This window comes from Bubalus bubalis, chromosome 13, assembly GCF_019923935.1.
Source record: "Bubalus bubalis isolate 160015118507 breed Murrah chromosome 13, NDDB_SH_1, whole genome shotgun sequence".
NCBI lineage: Eukaryota > Metazoa > Chordata > Mammalia > Artiodactyla > Bovidae > Bubalus > Bubalus bubalis.
In genome coordinates, this window is record NC_059169.1 from 20756259 (window position 1) to 20774896 (window position 18638).

Sequence of the window (18638 nt, forward strand, 5' to 3'; positions counted from 1 at the left end):
AACAAAATCAGTCCAGAATATTCATTGGAAGGACTGATGCTGAAGCTGAAACTCCAATACTTTGGCGACCTGATGTGAAGAACTGACTCATTGGAAAAGACCCTGATGCTGGGCAAGATTGAAGGCGGGCGGAGGAGGGGACGATGGAGGATGAGATGGTTGGATGGCATCACCGACTGGATGGACATGAGTTTGAGTAAGCTCCGGGAGTTGGTGATGGACAGGGAAGCCTGGCAGTCCAGCAGCAAAGAGTCGGACACGACTGAGCGACTGAACTGAACTGAGAGTCGTCTCTGCGTTTGAAATTTTCATATATGTTACTACTTGTTTCCCTCCAAAAGGCTGTAACAAAAAGACACTTCCACGTATACTGAGTATTCCCATTCTTCTTGAGTGCGTGCTAAGTCGCTTCAGTCCTGTCCGACTCTGTGCGACCCTATGGACTGCAGACTGCCAGGCTCCACTGTTCCTAGGATTCTCGGCTGTCCCTGGGCGCGCACACAGGAGGGCCCCGCCCAGCCCTCGGTGGGCGGGGACAAGTAGGTCTAAGCTCCGGAAGCGGCAGCTGTCTGCTCCTTTAACGTGTCGCGGGGAGTGGGACGCGTCGCAAAAAGTCGCGGTGGAACTTCCCTACGATCTACAGACCTGGCACTTTACGGTGCCAATCCCTGCTGAGCTGGGAGATGTCGGTTGCGGGCCGCGCCGAGTCCTTGGGTCCTCCCGACAGCTTTGCGAAGCGGGTCCTGGTGACCGGGGGTGCTGGTTTCATGTAGGTAACGGCGCCGCGGGCCGAATAGTGGCTCCCCAGAAACCCCAGCCTTTTCTTGCGCCTCTGCTTGCACTTGGCAACTTAGGACCAGCTTTGGGGATCTGATTGACAGGGGGAGGGTCTTAAGGCACGACCTGGATCATTCCACCTTCTCTCCCTTTCCTGGCCTGCGAAGACGTGGCTCCTTTGAAACTACGACTTCTTTTAAACGTCTCCCAATCAAAGCAGAAGTGCCGTGGTACTGTCCCCCTTTCTACCTGGCCGGAGATGTACCTGTCACTCTTTTGAGCACTCCCGCTTTGCAGAAAGCTCATCAACTGCTCCAAGCCCGGTCCGGTTCCCACCCTACCTTCATCTCCTCGAAACACAGGCCTTGTACGTGTAGGCTTCATGAAACGGTTTTTGGATTATGAGAGAGGTTTCATTTATGCAGCCGACTTAAAAATCCTCTGCCGGTGTTTTGACCTATACTAGTCAATGGCAACCCACTCCAGTGTTCTTGCCTGGAGAATCCCAGGGACGAAGGAGCCTGCTGGGCTGCCATCTATGGGGTCGCACAGAGTCGGACACGACTGAAGTGACTTAGCAGCAGCAGCATTCGTCTGAAAGCCTCTTTCCTTCTCACACGGAATCCGTCTCACACGGAGAGGACTTTAATCAGCAAGTCCTCTCTCTACTTCCTAAGCGACCACATCTCGCCTTCCTCCCCATTTGACCCTAAACCCTGTTACTGTCTGCTTTTGCCTAGACTACTACTGTAACCTCCTGATTAGTCATATCACTTTCACCCTTGTTCCCTTAGAATTTGTTCTCACGCACAGAGTCTGTGTTTGTTAAGTAAACAGGTGTCTCATTTCACTCCAAAGGTTCCTTTCAGGCTTAAAATAATATCCAGACTCTTAGTTACATCTAGAAGACTCTCAGGGGCCCAAGCTGGAACCTGATCTTCTGTCTTTCTTTCTCTTGCTTTTCTGTGCCTGCCACCCTTACCCCCTGAAACATGGGAGGCTAGCTCTTTTGAGGCGTTGGTCCTTGCGTCCTCTTTGCTGACGCTCTTTGTTTTTGCATAACTCAGTTCAGATGTTTGCTCAGACATCACCTCCACCTGGCCCACCCTATCTAAGTAGCCCCTCTCCCAACTAACACACTTACCACTACCTGAAATAATATTGCATATTTGTGTTTACTTACTTAGTGTCTGCATTTGCATCCTAGGATGTAAACTGGTGAAGGCAGAGACTATGGTTCCCTCAACACCTGGCAGAATGCTCCCAGCCCATTAGTACATTAGATCACCTCTTCTAATGGGTCAGTGACTTGGAGGAGGGTACTAGGCAAGTTTTCTTTAGTGAAAGGGAAGCGTGGGCATAAAAGGGTGGCAAAGTGCTGGCCCAGGAAAGGTACATCCTAGAAAATTCTGTGAAAGAGCTGTCATGTACAAACTCTGGATTCATAATTTGTTCCTAGGAGCCCAGCGTTTTGGTGCATATGATAAAATCTGGTGGATTATCTCACAGATGCCTCTGTCTCCACTTCAGGGTCCTCTGATACCCATAATGCCACTATGGATATTCACCTCAGGATGGTTTCAGCAGTTCTTAGCCTTGGAAACCAAGGTTTACCCTAGAACTTCTCTCGAACCTACCTCTCTCCCCACCCCCAGGATTCTACTTTACACCACCAAATTCTTATATCAAGAAATAGGATTTCTGTAGACATGCAGAAATTGCCATAAGATTACATTAAACATGGACAAGTCCCATGCTCATAAGAGCTTAATTTTTACATAGTTATGCCTACGGTCTCTGCAAAAGCACATTATAGTTCTAAGTCCATTTGTACTGACCATCACCTGTTGTATTTATGATATTGCTTTACTCCCATACTCAAAGCATGCATGGGTAGCATCTTTTGGCTAATTATTTTTTTATATCCAGGACCAATGAATTCTCTCTTCACCATAGTGTAAAAGGGAAGGTAAGACCTTGTGTATCAATACTGTTGAGAAGATTAATGAAAAGTGTGGATCGTATATTCAGCATCGTTATTCTTTCTGTTATCTTGCCATAATTTGATGGCATCTTTGAATAGTTTCCTCATATTCAATAGCTTAGGGTAACATTTGAAAATTTAAGGAAAAGGTTAAATTTCTACTAACAAGATATGCTTTTTTCTATAGAGCATCACATATGATTGTCTCTTTAGTAGAAGATTATCCAAATTATATGATCATAAATCTAGACAAGGTAAGTTTGACAAAAATGAGCTCCATGTAAAAAGAAAATGAACTCTGTGTACTGAAACTTATTTATATTTTTAAAAAGTATTAGAATCCTGTCATGCTGATATTTTAGTTTTGTATTTAGTCATTTTTAGCAACTTAGCCTACCTAGTCATGTGAGCATACAAGTTTTTAATCTTACATCAAGTCTTGATACTTTTAAATTTGTTATCATAGCCCATAATGTAAAGGTTTTAACTATGGTGTTTTTACTGTAAGAAAGTCTTCACTCTTAATTCAACATTTGGTGTAATATTTAGTGTAATCTTGTGGCTGTTAACCTTTTTTGGCATTAAGGTATTCTGATTATTTTATTTTATTATATGGTTTTATAACTGCCACCTCCTGAAAATTGCATATTTATTTTAAAAACTAAAGTGTAGTTAAATTAATTTAGTTTTGAGAATATTTCTGTAATAATTGTAATCTCCCTGGAGATTCTGAAAGCCATGATTCATAATCATTGCATTGTTGACTTTAAGCACAAGATACAATTAGTTACTATAATTTCATAAAGCATAATAGTAAAAAAATATAAAGACAAAAAATAATCTTTAAGTCTTAATTATTTTTGCCTGCCTACCACAGACAGTAAGTTTTCCCCCATTGGTATATACTGATTTGCTAATAATGTTATGGTTAGAAGATCTATAGTATTTAAAATAAATTGATATTTTATAAGAAAAGCTATTTATTATCACTTTTTGTGTTGTTTTTGCCCCCCTTACTTATTTTAAGTTGGATTACTGTGCAAGCTTGAAGAATCTTGAAACCATTTCTAATAAACAAAATTATAAATTTATACAGGTATGAAAGTATTCTTATAATTATATAATTATTTTGTACTGTGCCTCTTAGTCATTCAGACATTATTATAGCTTTCTACTTTATAAACCTGTGTGATATAGGCTTGGAAAGCATGCTTATTAATGACCTTTTTAATTTCAGAAGCACATGTGCTATAGAGAATATTACTGATACTTGTAGACTGATACTGCATTATAGTTACATTTGATTTTTGGTGCCTTGGCAGATCTATGAGTAGCTGATTGAACTTCCATGGTATGTAATTTTTAGGTCCTCACTAGCCTTCTAAATAAGGCCTTGCTAGGATTTAAAGAGATTGATACAAAATAGGGTGTTACTTAGGTCAGTGAGTCATCAAAAGCCCAGCTTACAGCCCATGGTAGTTTTTTCCCATGAAGTTGATGAATTGGCCCTGGAAGGCTGGTTCTTATTAGCCGCTCTTCGAAGAGTCCAAAGAATAAACCACATCACTAATTCAGAAAGGGAAATTTTAATGTCAAATGGAACTGCCTTGTGATTTATGTTTTTTAAGTAATTGTACAAACTCTCTTTTTAACAGCAGATCGTAAAGATTATACTAGGCAAACATTTCATAATTTTTTACTTCTGTGTGAAAGTGTTTCCTTCAGTTACTGAAGAATTGTTAAGAATACATATTTTTAGAAGAACTAGTATGTACATATAACATTAAAAATATTTACTTAGTTGTGGTGAAATCCATAATTCCAGTTGTTACACTTATTTTAAATATACTTCAATAATGGTTATCTCAAACTTTTAAAAATATGTTTACATTTTTTCCTGCTAACATAGTTACCTCAGGTTGGCAAGAATATTAAGGAAAAAAACTAGCACAGTCCATAGTAGTAGTTGGTGCTCAAAAAAATACTGTTTTAGATACTTATTTACAAAAACATATTTTGAATTGAGTATCTTATATACTAGAATGCAGGAGAAATACCCCATTACTGTACTTCACCCCTCAACTGAATTTTCAAGATATTCTTTTCTACACCTGGGGTGGGGATTAACTTTTTTTTTTTTTTATCATTTTTTTTGTTCATGAAATAAAACGGTTATTATGATGGAGAGTGCTCGATGAGACTTAGTTTTTTCATGTTTGCTTTTTAATATAGGGTGACATATGTGATTCTCACTTCGTGAAACTACTTTTTGAAACAGAGAAAATAGACATAGTACTACATTTTGCCGCACAAACACATGTAGGTAAGCACTGTTTTATGTTGCAGCTATGATAGGCGAAGTTTTTTTCCAGTGTCTAGCCAAAATCAAGGTCCAGTAATGGGGTCCAACAAATAGGTACTCAACGTATGTGAAGGAACATATACCATGTTTATCAGAAAAGCCCATGGTCACTCTGTCATTGGGTTACTTGGTGCTTTCCAGATTACCTGTGTTAGTGTAGGGTAAAATGTAACCTTGAACATTATCTGAAAACTGAGTTTAACCAAATCCAGAATAGTGATTCCTTCTGGGGAAATGGGCCTTCAGCTGTATTTTTATATTGTTTTTCTTAAGGTGGATGGTTGATACCTTATATTATTATCCATACTGTTTTGTCCTGAGATATCTTCTAATAATTTGTCTAGCATTTTATATTGTGAAATATAACATATATTCAGAAGAATTTACAAGTAAGGTTAAATAAATGATGATAATAAAATAGCCAGGTAGCCATCACCTAAACAAAAGGTAGAATGTTGCTGAGCCCTCTTTGGAAGTAGTATTCCTACTGCCTTAGTACTTGATTTTTAAGTTACAATTTCCCTTGGTGTTCTCTGCAGCTTTACTATCTCTATTTATCTCTAAATATCTCTATATTTATCTCTAAAGAGTTTAGGTTAGTTTTGCCTGTTTTTAGATTTTATAAAAAGGCATACATAAAATAACATGTAGGTGTGTTTGGTCTTGATATTCCATGCTGGTAGATTCATCCCTGCAGTTGGGTGGAGGTATAATTTCTTCATTGTCAGTGACATACAGTATTCATCTCTTTAAGTATATAACACTTCCTATGTCTGTTTTACTCGTGTTGGTCATTTGGATTATTTGCACTTGGGGGAATTTTGAACAGTACTACCATTAAAACATTCTTACACATGCATCTTGGTACACATTAATACACATTTCTCTCAGTATAGCGCTGGCATCATAAGATCTGCACACTTCAATGCAGAGATAATTTCCAATTAGTTCCCAAAGCAACCGTATGAATTTCTTCTCTTTCAGGAGTGTAGGAAATCTCCTGTTATTCCAGATGTCACCAAATCTTAGTTTTGTTAGTTTTTTCCATTTTTGTCAATCTGAGTAGTGTGCAGAGTGATATCTCATTATGGTTTTAATTTGTATTTCCCTGATTACTAATGAAGCTGTATCTTTTATAGGTTTCTTAATAATTTAAATTTCTTGTTTTGTGAAATCCTATTGAAATCTTTTGCCTGTGTTTAAATTAGGTTAGTTGCCTTTTTCTCACTGATTTGTAGGAGTATATACATATATGTGTGTATATACACATATACACACACATATGTATAGACGGGATACTAGTCCTTTGTTGGATGTATTACAGATATCTTCTCCCCACTCTGTGGCTTATCTTTCCATGTTTTTGCTAGTGTGTTTTGCTGAACAGATGTTCTTACATAAATCTTAATTAATTTATGCATCTTTTATGTTATTGTTAATGTTTTTGGGGTCTTAAGAAATTCTCTTTCACCCCAAGGTCTTGAATATATTCTCCTATATTATTTTTGAAAAGGTTTGCAGTTTTGCCTTTCACATTTCGATTTGTAATCCATCTGAAATAGATTTTTATATGCATTGTAAGATGAGAATCCAGTTTTATTTTTGAATACTAATTGGATCTCTTCTGCTTATGGGAAAGCTCATCAGTTTTCACTGCCCTGTCATATATCAAGTATCTTTATATAAGGAACTGTTTCTCAACTCCCCATTTGTCTCTTTGTCTGTGCCTGTGCTGATTACACAATATATTGACTAATCTTTCATATCTGTTAGAACAAATTTTTTTATTTGATTAATGACAAAGCAGTTTGCCTTCCAGCAGTTTATGAGATGCTTACCATTACTTCCAGCGTTTGGTGACTTTATTATATGTTTCCCTGATTATGAATGAGGTTAAAACCTTTGCATTTGTTTGTTGGAATATTCTGCTCCCTTTCGTATTCGTATATGTCTTTAGAAAGTTTCTGTGTAAGTCTGTATACCATTTTCTAAAGAATTGTCCGTTTTTTCCACTACAGATTTTTATTAGTCATTTATTTATTTATTTACTTTTGACCTCACCACATGGCTTATGGAATCTTAGTTCCTGACCAGGGATCGAATCCCGGGGCCACAGCAGTGAAAACACCTACTGCTAACCACTGTACCACCAGGGAATTCCTCTAAGTCCTTTATGTACTCTGAATTCAAGCCTTTTGCCACTACTGTTTTTCAATCTGTGATTGGCCTTTTCACTTTCTTAAAGGTATCTTTTGACCAGTTGAAATTCTTCACTTCAGTGTAGTCCATTTGTCTACCTTTTCCTATAGGGTTAGTTCTCTTTGTTATCTGTGTAAGAATTCTTTTCATACCTCCAAGGTCATGGAGATATTCTCTTATATTCTTTTCATAAAAGTCATCGTTTTGCCTTCTACATTCAGATTTTTTTCCACATGTCAATATTGGTTTGACCCAACACAGTTTATTGAAAAGACTCAGCCTTTTCCCACAGCCCCTTTATTGGAGATCAGTTCAGTTCAGTCACTCAATCATGTCTGACTCTTTGTGACCCCATGAACTGCAGCACTCCAGGCCTCCCTGTCCATCACCAACTCCTGGAGTCCACCCAAACCCATGTCCATTGAGTCGGTGATGCCATCCAACCATCTCATCCTCTGTCATCCCCTTCTCCTCCTGCCCTCAATCTTTCCCAGCATCAGGTCTTTTCAAATGAGTCATCTCTTTGCATCAGGTGGCCAAAGTATTGGAGTTTCAGCTTCAACATCAGTCCTTCCAGTGAACACCCAGGACTTTAGGACTTTTAGGTCCAGGGAGGACCCAACTCCTTTAGGATGGACTGGTTGGATCTCCTTGCAGTCCAAGGGACTCTCAAGAGTCTCCTCCAACATCACAGTTCAAAAGCATCAATTCTTCTGCGCTCAGCTTTCTTTATAGTCCAACTCTCACATCCATACATGACCACTGGAAAAACCATAGCCTTAACTAGATGGACCTTTGTTGGCAAAGTAATGTCTCTGCTTTCTAATATGTCTAGGTTGGTCATAACTTTCCTTCCAAGGAGTAAGCATCTTTTAATTTCATGGCTGCAATCACCATCTGCAGTGATTTTGGAGCCCAAAAAAATAAAGTCTGACACTGTTTCCATTGTTTCCCCATCTATTTCCCATGAAGTGATGGGACCAGATGCCATGATCTTATTTTTCTGAATGTTGAGCTTTAAGCCAAATTTTCACTCTCCTTTTTCACTTTCATCAAGAGGCTCTTTAGTTCTTCACTTTCTGCCATAAGGGTGGTGTCATCTGCATATCCAAGGTTATTGATATTTCACCCCTCAATCTTGATTCCAGCTTGTGCTTCTTCCAGCCCAGCGTTTCTCATGCTATACTCTGCATATAAGTTAAATAAGCAGGGTGACAATATACAGCCTTAACATATTCCTTTTCCTATTTGGAACCAGTCTGTTGTTCCATGTCCAGTTCTAACTGTTGCTTCCTGACCTGTATACAGGTTTCTCAAGAGACAGGTCAGGTGGTCTGGTATTCCCATGTCTTGAAGAATTTTCCACAGTTTATTGTGATCCACACAGTCAAAGGCTTTGGCATAGTCAAGAAAGCAGAAATAGATGTTTTTCTGGAACTCTCTTCCTTTTTTGATGATCCAGCAGATGTTGGCAATTTGATCTCTGGTTCCTCTGCCTTTTCTAAAACCAGTTTCAAGTACCCATATACGCATGGTTCTGTTTCTGGGCTCCTGTTCTGTTTCACTGGTCTTTGTCTATCCTTATGCCATTACCACACTCTAATTACTGTAACTTTATAATAATTCTTGATATCAGCAAAGCAAACCCTGCTACCTTTTAGTTGGTCCAAAACTTTTAAAATTTAGGAGCACTTAAGATTTTAGCTGTATCATGTCTTCTTTTTCTTTTTAGAATTAAAAACAAAAAGTGTTTCCTATAAAAATAGCACAGATAGTTTTCTAGGTTCTAAGAATGTACATGTAGTATGCAATTTAAGCTTGAAGAAGTCATAAATAGCATTTCATCTTTATGTTAGTTTTACCACTGTTGCAGTTATGGTAAATGAAAAAACGTAAATAGAGCTCTTCTTTGAGACCCCATGGACTATAGCCCCCCAGGTTCCTCTGTCTATGGGATTCTCCAGGCAAGAATACTGGAGTGTGTTGCCATGCCCTCCTCCAGGGGATTTTTCCCAACCCAGGGATTGAACCCAAGTCTCCCACATTGATCCTTTACCGTCTGAGCCACCAGGGAAGCCCACGCCTGAGTATACTGGTTGCTATTTCCTTTGTCCCTTGAAAGGAACTGTTCTGGATTTTTCTTCTTTTTTTTAGACCTTTCATTTGTCCGTGCCTTTGAGTTTACCTATGTTAATGTTTACGGTACTCATGTGTTGGTAAGTGCTGCTCATGAAGCCAGAGTGGAGAAATTTATTTACGTCAGCACAGATGAGGTCTATGGAGGCAGTCTTGATAAGGTGAGCTTAGAAGATGTCTGTTTCAACTACTTACCCTGTACCACCATACAAACTTGTCTGATGAAAATACTCTAGTCTTTTTTTTAATCCTCTGATTTTACACACTTGTGGGACTCTTCAGACTGTTATTCCATTGTTTAAATCAAGTAATACCAGCCCACATAGGAAACAACAGCCTAGTCTGGTACAGATTTTATATAATTTGACAGTGTTTTGAAAGTGAGCTCTTACTGCCCACCCAGTCTTACATCGTGAACGTCATTCCCATGGGCCAGCGCGTGTATAAGTTAGGCTGCAGCGTAAGGCCTGTCTCCCTTATCTTCTGCTCAGAAAAGCACATTGCACTGTCAAGGAGTGAGTGTGAAATTGTTATAGAAGCTGGAATCTGTTCTCCTTTGTTAATCATTTGTAAACATTATACTTTTACACAAAAAGTGGTTCCATTGTTCAGTCTTTATTTTTCATAGTGTTTACAGGGACCTCATTTTATTTTTAAAATATATTTATTTACCAAAACACATATAGAATGGAAAAAAAAAAGTAGCTTGAAAAGACTTATAATGAGAAAAAGCAGACCTGACCGTTTCTCTTTAATGCCCCATCCCACTTCTGAGAATCAACCATTTGCAAAATCTCTCTGCAATTTTTATTAGCAAGCCTCTTCCTTCTTATACTCTCATCGACCTACATCAGATATGACACAATAGCCAGGATGTTTTTTAAAACCTAAGTCAGATCTTGATGTTATTCTGATCAAAAACCCATCAGTGTTTTGACGGAGGCCTTCAGGGTTCCACATGCTCTGGCCTCTAGCTTTCCAACCTCATCTCACATTTCTCTTCCCTCACACCAGCCTCCTTGTAGTTCCACTGGACTCAGTTCTGTCTCAGGGACTTTGCACTTGCTGTCCTGCCCTCCTTGTAGGGTTGTTGTGAACTATAAAGAAGTTACTACATGTAAAGAAAGTGCTTAGAAAAGTGCCAGGCACATAGCTGGGTTTCAATAAATGTCTTTTAAATGTAGGTGGTTAACATTTCAAGTTTGTAATATGGTCTCTGATTTTTCAACTTAGGAAGTGTACATAATACTTACTTTTTTAATATATCTTTAAAATTAGGAATTTGATGAATCTTCACCCAAACAACCTACAAATCCTTATGCATCATCTAAAGCAGCTGCTGAGTGTTTTGTACAGTCTTATTGGGAACAGTATAAGGTAAGAATTGGCTTCAGAAACTGGAATCTTTTTTTTTTTTTTTGGACTTAGGTATTAAAACTCTAGGTTATCATTAACCAGCATTTTATTTTTAGAATAGAAGACATAGCCTGAGAAAAGTTATGTATTAAGGAATCTAAAAAGCTAATTTTCAACATTTTGTGGTCAAAGCATTGACCTTTCTTCTTATCCAGTCTATCATTTAAAGGAACAATTTCTGGGGATTTCCCTGGCAGTCCAGTGGTTAGGACTTGGCGCTTTCACTGCCACGGGCCTTGGTTCGGTCCCTGGTCTGGGAACCAAGATCCTGCAAGCCACACAGTATGGCCAAAACAGCAAATAAAAAAATAAAGGAGCAATTGGTATATATGTTGTTTCTACCTCGCTAATAGGTAGAGTGTGACATCTAGAGTGAAAAGCCTTGTTGGAAAATCCTGATTCCAAGGAGTCCTCAGAGTGAAGGGAGACAGAGGGAGAGGAGATTCCCTTACCTGCCACTTCTCCTCTCGGCCCCTCATGAATGGAGCTGGATTTGTCCCCGTGGCTGTGTCAGTGTCCCCGCGGGAGCCTTGCCCACTGTGAATCAACAGCTCGAATCCCTGCACTTCACTTCCCACTGATCTTCCAGTTATTCAGGACTGGGTCAGACAGGAGAAGCAAGGGATTACTTCAGGTTCTCTAGCCTCTTATGGTCCAGTAGCGTTGGTCTTGTAGCTCTTTTCATTTGTAAGGGCTGGTCCAACAGAGAAAGCCAACAGGAAGTTTAACATCTCAGATGGTCTTTGAAATAATCAGGTGGAAATGTCTTTAGTTTCCTGCAATCAGACCTACAAATCTGCCTCCATCTATTTTCATCCTTCCCTTGTCCCAGTAAAGAGACTCTTCTTTCTCTTGGAGCCTCTGTCTTTTTCTGAATCTCATCCTCTCCTGTCTTTTCAGGAACCTTACATTAGAGAAAAAATCCCTTCATTTCTGTCCTAAAGGTGTGTAGAATTATTTAGCCAAAAGTGCCCATATTTTAAAACTGCTTATCTTTAGATAATCAATTATTGGACCTTTCCATGACCTTAATGTCAAATACTCTTTAAGTTTCCAGTTGTCATCACACGAAGCAGTAATGTTTATGGACCGCATCAATATCCAGAAAAGGTACATTTTACTTTAAATTCACATTGTGTTTTAGTGATTGTAACTTCTCATGATTTAAAACAATCTCACTTCAGTTATTTGTACAAAATAATTTATGTTGTAATTAACCATAATTATAAATGCTATATAGGCCACATGCAAATCTCGATAGGTTTGGAGTTTGACAACTTGATTTAAGTCTCAGCTTGATACTTACAAGCTGGAATGGCCTTAGTTGGGCCCTTTGAGCATCATCTTTAACTTGATGGGTAATGATAATATTTAGGAAGAATTTTGAAAGATCCAGTGAGATGATGTATGTGAAGATGCCTTGTAGTTGCAGGATTCTAAAGCACTATAGAATACTCCCATCATTAATATCTTGCCGGTGAAGACTCCTTCCTAGTTTGCAGTCAGGCCATATGTCAGGCTGTAAAGAAAGGTAGACACTAGTTAGAGAGTGATGCAGGAAGCTTGTACATAAATTTGTCTTACAGTCCGCTGATTAACTGTTCCCCAACTCCTCTGTATTATGCAGGCCTGAGTGTCTTCCAGAAAGTAGTTTAGCAAATACGACGTGTTGTTAAAAGGCTGAAAATGTGTATATGGTGATTCTGTACCATAAAGCCCAATGTTAAGTAACTACTAGTCTCACTGCTAAACTTTTGAGCTGGGTTTTCTTACTTCTGCCTAAAGAAAAGGGCCATATCATAATCTGCTGATATTAATATACAGTTGGCTTAATTTTTAGAATATTCTTAACATGTTTATTATTAATTTAATAATTTCTTGTCTCACCATGTTTAACATGAATTTTCTTTGTATACAGTGGCACTGGAATTGCTTTATATTAATTTCACAATAACTTATTGTGTAGATACTGTATATAAAGTAAAAAGTAAGCTATGATTCATGCCGACAGAAAACCAACACAAAAGTGAGCTTACAGTGAGAATAAACTGTTCATGAAGACTTTACCTGAACTCTTTTTCACTATTTATATAATTTTATCTTCATTTTAATCTAGTGATAACTGGTTTTATAAAATAGGAAATGATCTTAGAGTTCTTTTACTTATCAAAATTACAATAGGTATTTTATGAACTGATAATTAAAATTTATCCTTACGTGTGCTTCTTAACAATAATAATCTTTTAATGTTATGATGAGTTCAAGTTTATACTTATGAATGAATTTCCAAAGTCTGAAATGATATTTAAATATTCTTTTAGGTTATTCCAAAATTTATATCTTTACTACAACACAACAGGAAATGGTATGTTATTTACCTTTATATGTATGTTTTTCTGGTATGTTAGAGTATTTAGTGTCCGTCTTTCTTGAAAATCATAAAGCGGTAGAGTTGGAGGCCTTAGAGTTTAGTGTCACAACAAATTTAAGAATGCCTTCTACAACTAGTAGTAATAGTTTTTAAAATAATTATAATGGTTCATCTTTATAATTTGGTTACTAAAATAATTTTAATCCTTAAATAATCTACCTTAAAAGTTTGAGTTATGGCATTAAACAATTTGCCATCTATCTTTATGTAATTTTATTTTTGCAAAAGATGTATTTAATTCCTAGAACTATAGATAGTCTTCAAAATGAACTTAAGGTATAGAATTGATGAATAACTATTTCTGCAGGGGTCACTTACGTGTTTGCCATTTTCCTAATGAGTACCCACAGACGGTTTGGAGATGTGTTAAGAATTATGGATAAAATTTAGAAGTCATGAGAATTTGTATTTTCAGTAAGAGATATCTAGGATCTTTATGGGAATTGGCTTCTCTGAAATTGTACTGTCATTGCATTACCCGGATTTGGGAGAGCTTACTTTTTTACACTTTATGATTCTCTTTTTCATTTCATCTTTTTAGCTGCATTCATGGGTCAGGGCTTCAAACAAGAAATTTCCTTTATGCTACTGATGTAGTAGAAGCATTTCTCACTGTCCTCAAAAAGGGAAAACCAGGTGAAATTTATAACATTGGAACCAATTTTGAAATGTCAGTTCTCCAGCTTGCCAAAGAACTAATACAGCTGGTATGTATATATTATAAAAGGGTAATATTTTCAAAATAGTCACTGAATTAGTGACAATAATCACAAATTTTGTCATAATCAACAGTTTACCATTTATGTGTCATTTTTGGAAAGTATCACTTATTCAGTAACAGCTTTCCAGGAAAAAAAAATTCCACTATATTAAATGTACATATGCATTATAAGACATAATCAAGTTCAAGAAATCAAATGTTAAATCATGTGCCCTACAATCAAGAAACAATGATATATAAATAATGGTTCTGTATGTATTAGTGAGCATCAATTATAAATCTCAGGATGCAGTAGAAAGAGTGACTGAGCAAATGGAAAAGCATGTTTTCATTGGCAATACTCACAGAACATTTCTATACTCCAAATGTGTGGGTTTTCCACACCCAGCAATTCTCAGACACCAGCTTAGTAGGGTCCTACAGTTTAACTCAATTCTGACATTATCTACCTGTAGATGGTGTCAGATCCCATAGGTTAAGGGTTCAGTCCCACAAGACTGCCCTCACTTCACACGTCAGTTCCGAGACCTGACTCACCTGTGTTTCTGATCAGCCAGGTATAAGTCTGAGATAATCTGTTAGAGGAAATCACAGAACTCAGGAAAAGAGTTTGCCCACTGGATTACAGGTTTATTACAAAGAATAGAGGAGATCCTTAGGGCACACGATATGAGGGAAAGGAGATGGAGCTTCCTGCCCTCTCCGTGTGTGCCGCCCTCCCAGCACCTGGAAGCTTTCCTCTTGGGGTCTTTATGGAGGCTTCATTAAGTAGGCATGATGGATTAAATCATGGCCACTGATGATTAGTTCAACTTCGAGTCTCCTCCCCTCCCCGGAGGTGGAAGCAGGGAGGCTGAGTTCCATCCTGTAATTGCTGGGTTGGTTCCCTTGGCAACCAGTCTTCATTCTTAGGGGCTTTCCAAAAATCACTCATTAACATAAACTGTGATGTAGTTGAAGGGACTTTTTATAAATAGCAAACAACACCTTTATCTCTCATCACTTAGGTATTTTTAGGAGCTCTGTGCCAGCAACAGGGATGAACATCAAATAGACGTTTCTGATTTTAAATCATAATAATCATACTCAGTAATAATCAAAAGCCAAAAAATTCATTTTTTCCTATAGTTTTTATAATGTGTAATCTTTCTGAGCTTCAGCTAGAATTTAGATTATAAAGTATAGAAAGTGTTAATAAAAATGTTATTCACCTTAGCTGCCTTCTCCACTTGGAGGAGGCTGTTTTTCTTGTAGTTTGAATCAGTTGAATACCATTTTTATTCACTGATCTCATTTTATAATTTGACTTCAACATCTTCTCCTTTTTGACAGATCAAAGAGACCAATTCAGAGTCTGAAATGGAAAACTGGGTTGATTATGTTGATGATAGGTGAGTAACAAGTTAAAAAACTGGGGGAGTTTTGAAGTCTTAGGTACTTATAAGATTATAAATGTATGTCCTTACCCAGAAAAGTTTTCCTCTTCAGTTTTCTGCTAAATATTTTTTCCTAATTATACACGTAATAAGAATAAAGTATAACGTTATTACTGGTATGACTTAAAGTTTATTGACCCTTTCCAACTCTGTGATTTCCTTGAGTGTGACATAGGGATAATAACATCTTGCTATGACAGTATTTTAAAATATAATTTCTAATGTCTATAAACTACCAGACCCAGGGCATGTAACATAAAGAGTCCTAACAAGTTTATATGTGGTTGAAATAAGTAAAGGATAAGCCACAGAGGGTTAGGCATATGAATTATAGGTGGTTTTTAACATATACTTTATTTTATAAATTTTCTATAATGGGGTCATCGGGAAAATTTTTGAGAAAAAAATTTGAATTATAGACTCATTTCTCTTAAGTATTTAGATTTGTAAATATATATCCACAGTGTCATTTTCAACCTGTTTTGTTTTCTAAGACCTACCAATGACATGAGATATCCAATGAAGTCAGAAAAAATACATGGCTTGGGATGGAGACCTAAAGTACCTTGGAAAGAAGGAATAAAAAAAACAAGTATGTTATGAATTGATCCTTTGAGGGTAGGGGGAGATTCAGAAAAATTTTAAGGCACAATAATTTGTTTTTTAGGACACTACAAATTTGGCAGAATGTTATGGTAAATCACTTTCGCTTTTCAAATTTTTGCATTTAATGTATTTCTAACATTAGTAATGAAGTGTCTTGAACACAGACTAACTTCTGATCAGGCTTCTTCTTATTAGCATTTGTCAGATACCTATTTCATTGATTCTCAGATACACATTTTTCACTTTTTTCACCTCCTTCAGAGGTATGTGTTTTACAGTCACTAGTGTCTGATAATGGAGAAGGCAATGGCACCCCACTCCAGTACTCTTGCCTGGAAAATCCCATGGATGGAGGAGCCTGGTGGGCTGCAGTCCATGGGGTCACTAAGAGTCGGACACGACTGAGCGACTTCACTTTCACTTTTCAGTTTCATGCATTGGAGAAGGAAATGGCAACTCACTCCAGTGTTGCCTGGAGAATCCCAGGGATGGGGGAGCCTGGTGGGCTGCCGTCTATGGGGCCGCACAGAATTGGACACGACTGAAGCGACACAGCAGCAGCAGCAGCAGTGTCTGATAATTCTTGTTTCAACTTTTTTTCTTTTTTACTAATCTGTAAAGTAATGGTTCATCTTAAGATCAGGCATCTGAGATTTGGTAAAATAGAGACAGTTGCCGTCTTTGAGTCTCTTTGAGTCTTTTTATACTGAAACAAACAAATAGGAAACAAATTTAATATGTGCAGCAGAAATATATTAAAATAAGTCTATATAAAATCTGTGTATATGTATGTATATCTGTTAAATTCTGTTTAGAAATGAACTCATGAAAAAAGATACCCAAGTGTAGGAAAAAAGTCTTGGTTCAGAACTGGACATAGAAGATACTTATACTGAGTTCTAAAAAGCAAATTCAAAGATAATTTATCATTTTTTTTTATTAATAAAGTTATAGATAGCAGAATAAAGTAATTTTACATATTAACAGAAGGAAGTTCATGTCATCTCACTATGCCTATCATGCAATATTGTGACATTTATTTACATGAACAAAACACTATACTTTTTTCCTATGACTTTAAAACCAGCACAAGTGACTTAGCTACCTTTTCCCCTGAATTGTCTAAAATCAGAATGTTTTAACCAGCAAATTCAGCATTGAAGGACTTTTGAAGTTAAAGAGAAAAAGAAATGTTGATTCCTTTTTTTTTTCTTTTATTTAAACTTTTTATTTTGTATGGTACAGCCAATTGACCATGTTGTGAAAGTTTCAGGTGAACAGAGAAGGGACTCAGCCATACATATTCATGTATCCATTCTCCCCCCAAAATTGTTGATTCTTAAATCTAAGTTTCCAGGTGATGAAACATTTCCTGATTAACATCATTGGTTCAAAATCGAATTGTTTTCATCATTAGGCAATCTTTGCCTACACATTAGCTGATGGGCAAGACTTTTCTTATTTAGTAGGAACTCAGTAAATATGGTTAACTGATGTTTAGGTTTTTTTATTTGTTTTGTCTTTTGTCTTATCAGTTGAGTGGTACAGAGAGAATTTTCACAACTGGAAGAATGCAGAAAAAGCATTAGAACCCTTTCCGGTACAACCACCGTTTGTATAGCCGGGACAGTTTTCAGAGAAAGAAGAAAATTATCCTACCTACCTCGACAAGTGATATGAAATCAAGTGACCAAATGAAGCATCTTCTTTTTCATTTGGAATTAGATTATGATTTTGTGTATAAAATTCAAATGTAAAATGCCTCAATCTTTAGAAGAGGTTCAGTATCAGCATAGGATTTAAATAATCATAATTCTCTCAGAAACATTTTATCCTGAAAATTAGGAACCAGTATGCATAGAAAGACTCCTTGGTAGATGTGGGTCGGGAAGGATGAATCTCCTGTTTCTGAGAACAAGGACAGGTAGCTCTGGGCAGATGACAGCCTTCGCTGACATTGGACTCTCCAGCTTTTCCCACTGCCTAGAAAGTCTCTAAAGTCTTTTAGGCAATATAGGATGAACTTTGTGCCCTAATTTATCTTTTTAAGGTCAGATGTTGTGCTACAATTGCTTTAAAAATGGAACAAATGGAAGTATATCTAGCACTTTTTAACTTTTGATAATTTTTATAAAATTAAGTTATAAAAGAGGTAGTTTTTATATTTTCAAAATCGATCATGGAATTATATGTCATCTTGTATCAGAGAAATTTTACCATGTATTAACTGTTTAAAATGATTTTATTTATAAAATTATCAATATTTTCATGTATTTAATGTATCATGTGGCTTTTTTAAAAGTATGTCTTTGTTTTGCTGTACAGAATTTTTTAAAGTACTTGATTATCATGTATTTTTAATTCCTCTCTCCCCTAAAGTCTTTAAGATGATTGGAAAAGGTAACTGATTGGATATCACACCAAGAAAAGGAAAAGAGTCAAAGGCTATGCCTAACTTTCTGGCTTCAGTGTCTGAGTGGTGGCTTGTTTCCTCTGTGGAGTAGAAAGTGAGGTTATTAACTCAGAAGTGGTCGAGGATGGGTGATAGGAGTGGAGAGCATGAAGCTGGG

The 18638-nt window shown here is 37.2% G+C and overlaps 1 protein-coding gene across 1 annotated transcript; it reads left to right on the plus strand.

Moving 5' to 3' along the window:
* The first annotated feature begins 530 nt into the window (after positions 1-530).
* Positions 531-18341, plus strand: TGDS (TDP-glucose 4,6-dehydratase). Its single transcript, XM_006080333.4, has 12 exons — positions 531-769; positions 2949-3015; positions 3789-3857; positions 4994-5084; positions 9477-9619; positions 10737-10835; positions 11925-11984; positions 13196-13239; positions 13847-14012; positions 15359-15417; positions 15957-16054; positions 17604-18341. Exons 1-12 carry the CDS (start codon positions 684-686, stop codon positions 17687-17689), a joined length of 1068 nt encoding a protein of 355 aa, XP_006080395.1. The 5' UTR covers positions 531-683; the 3' UTR covers positions 17690-18341.
* Positions 18342-18638: the final 297 nt, after the last annotated feature.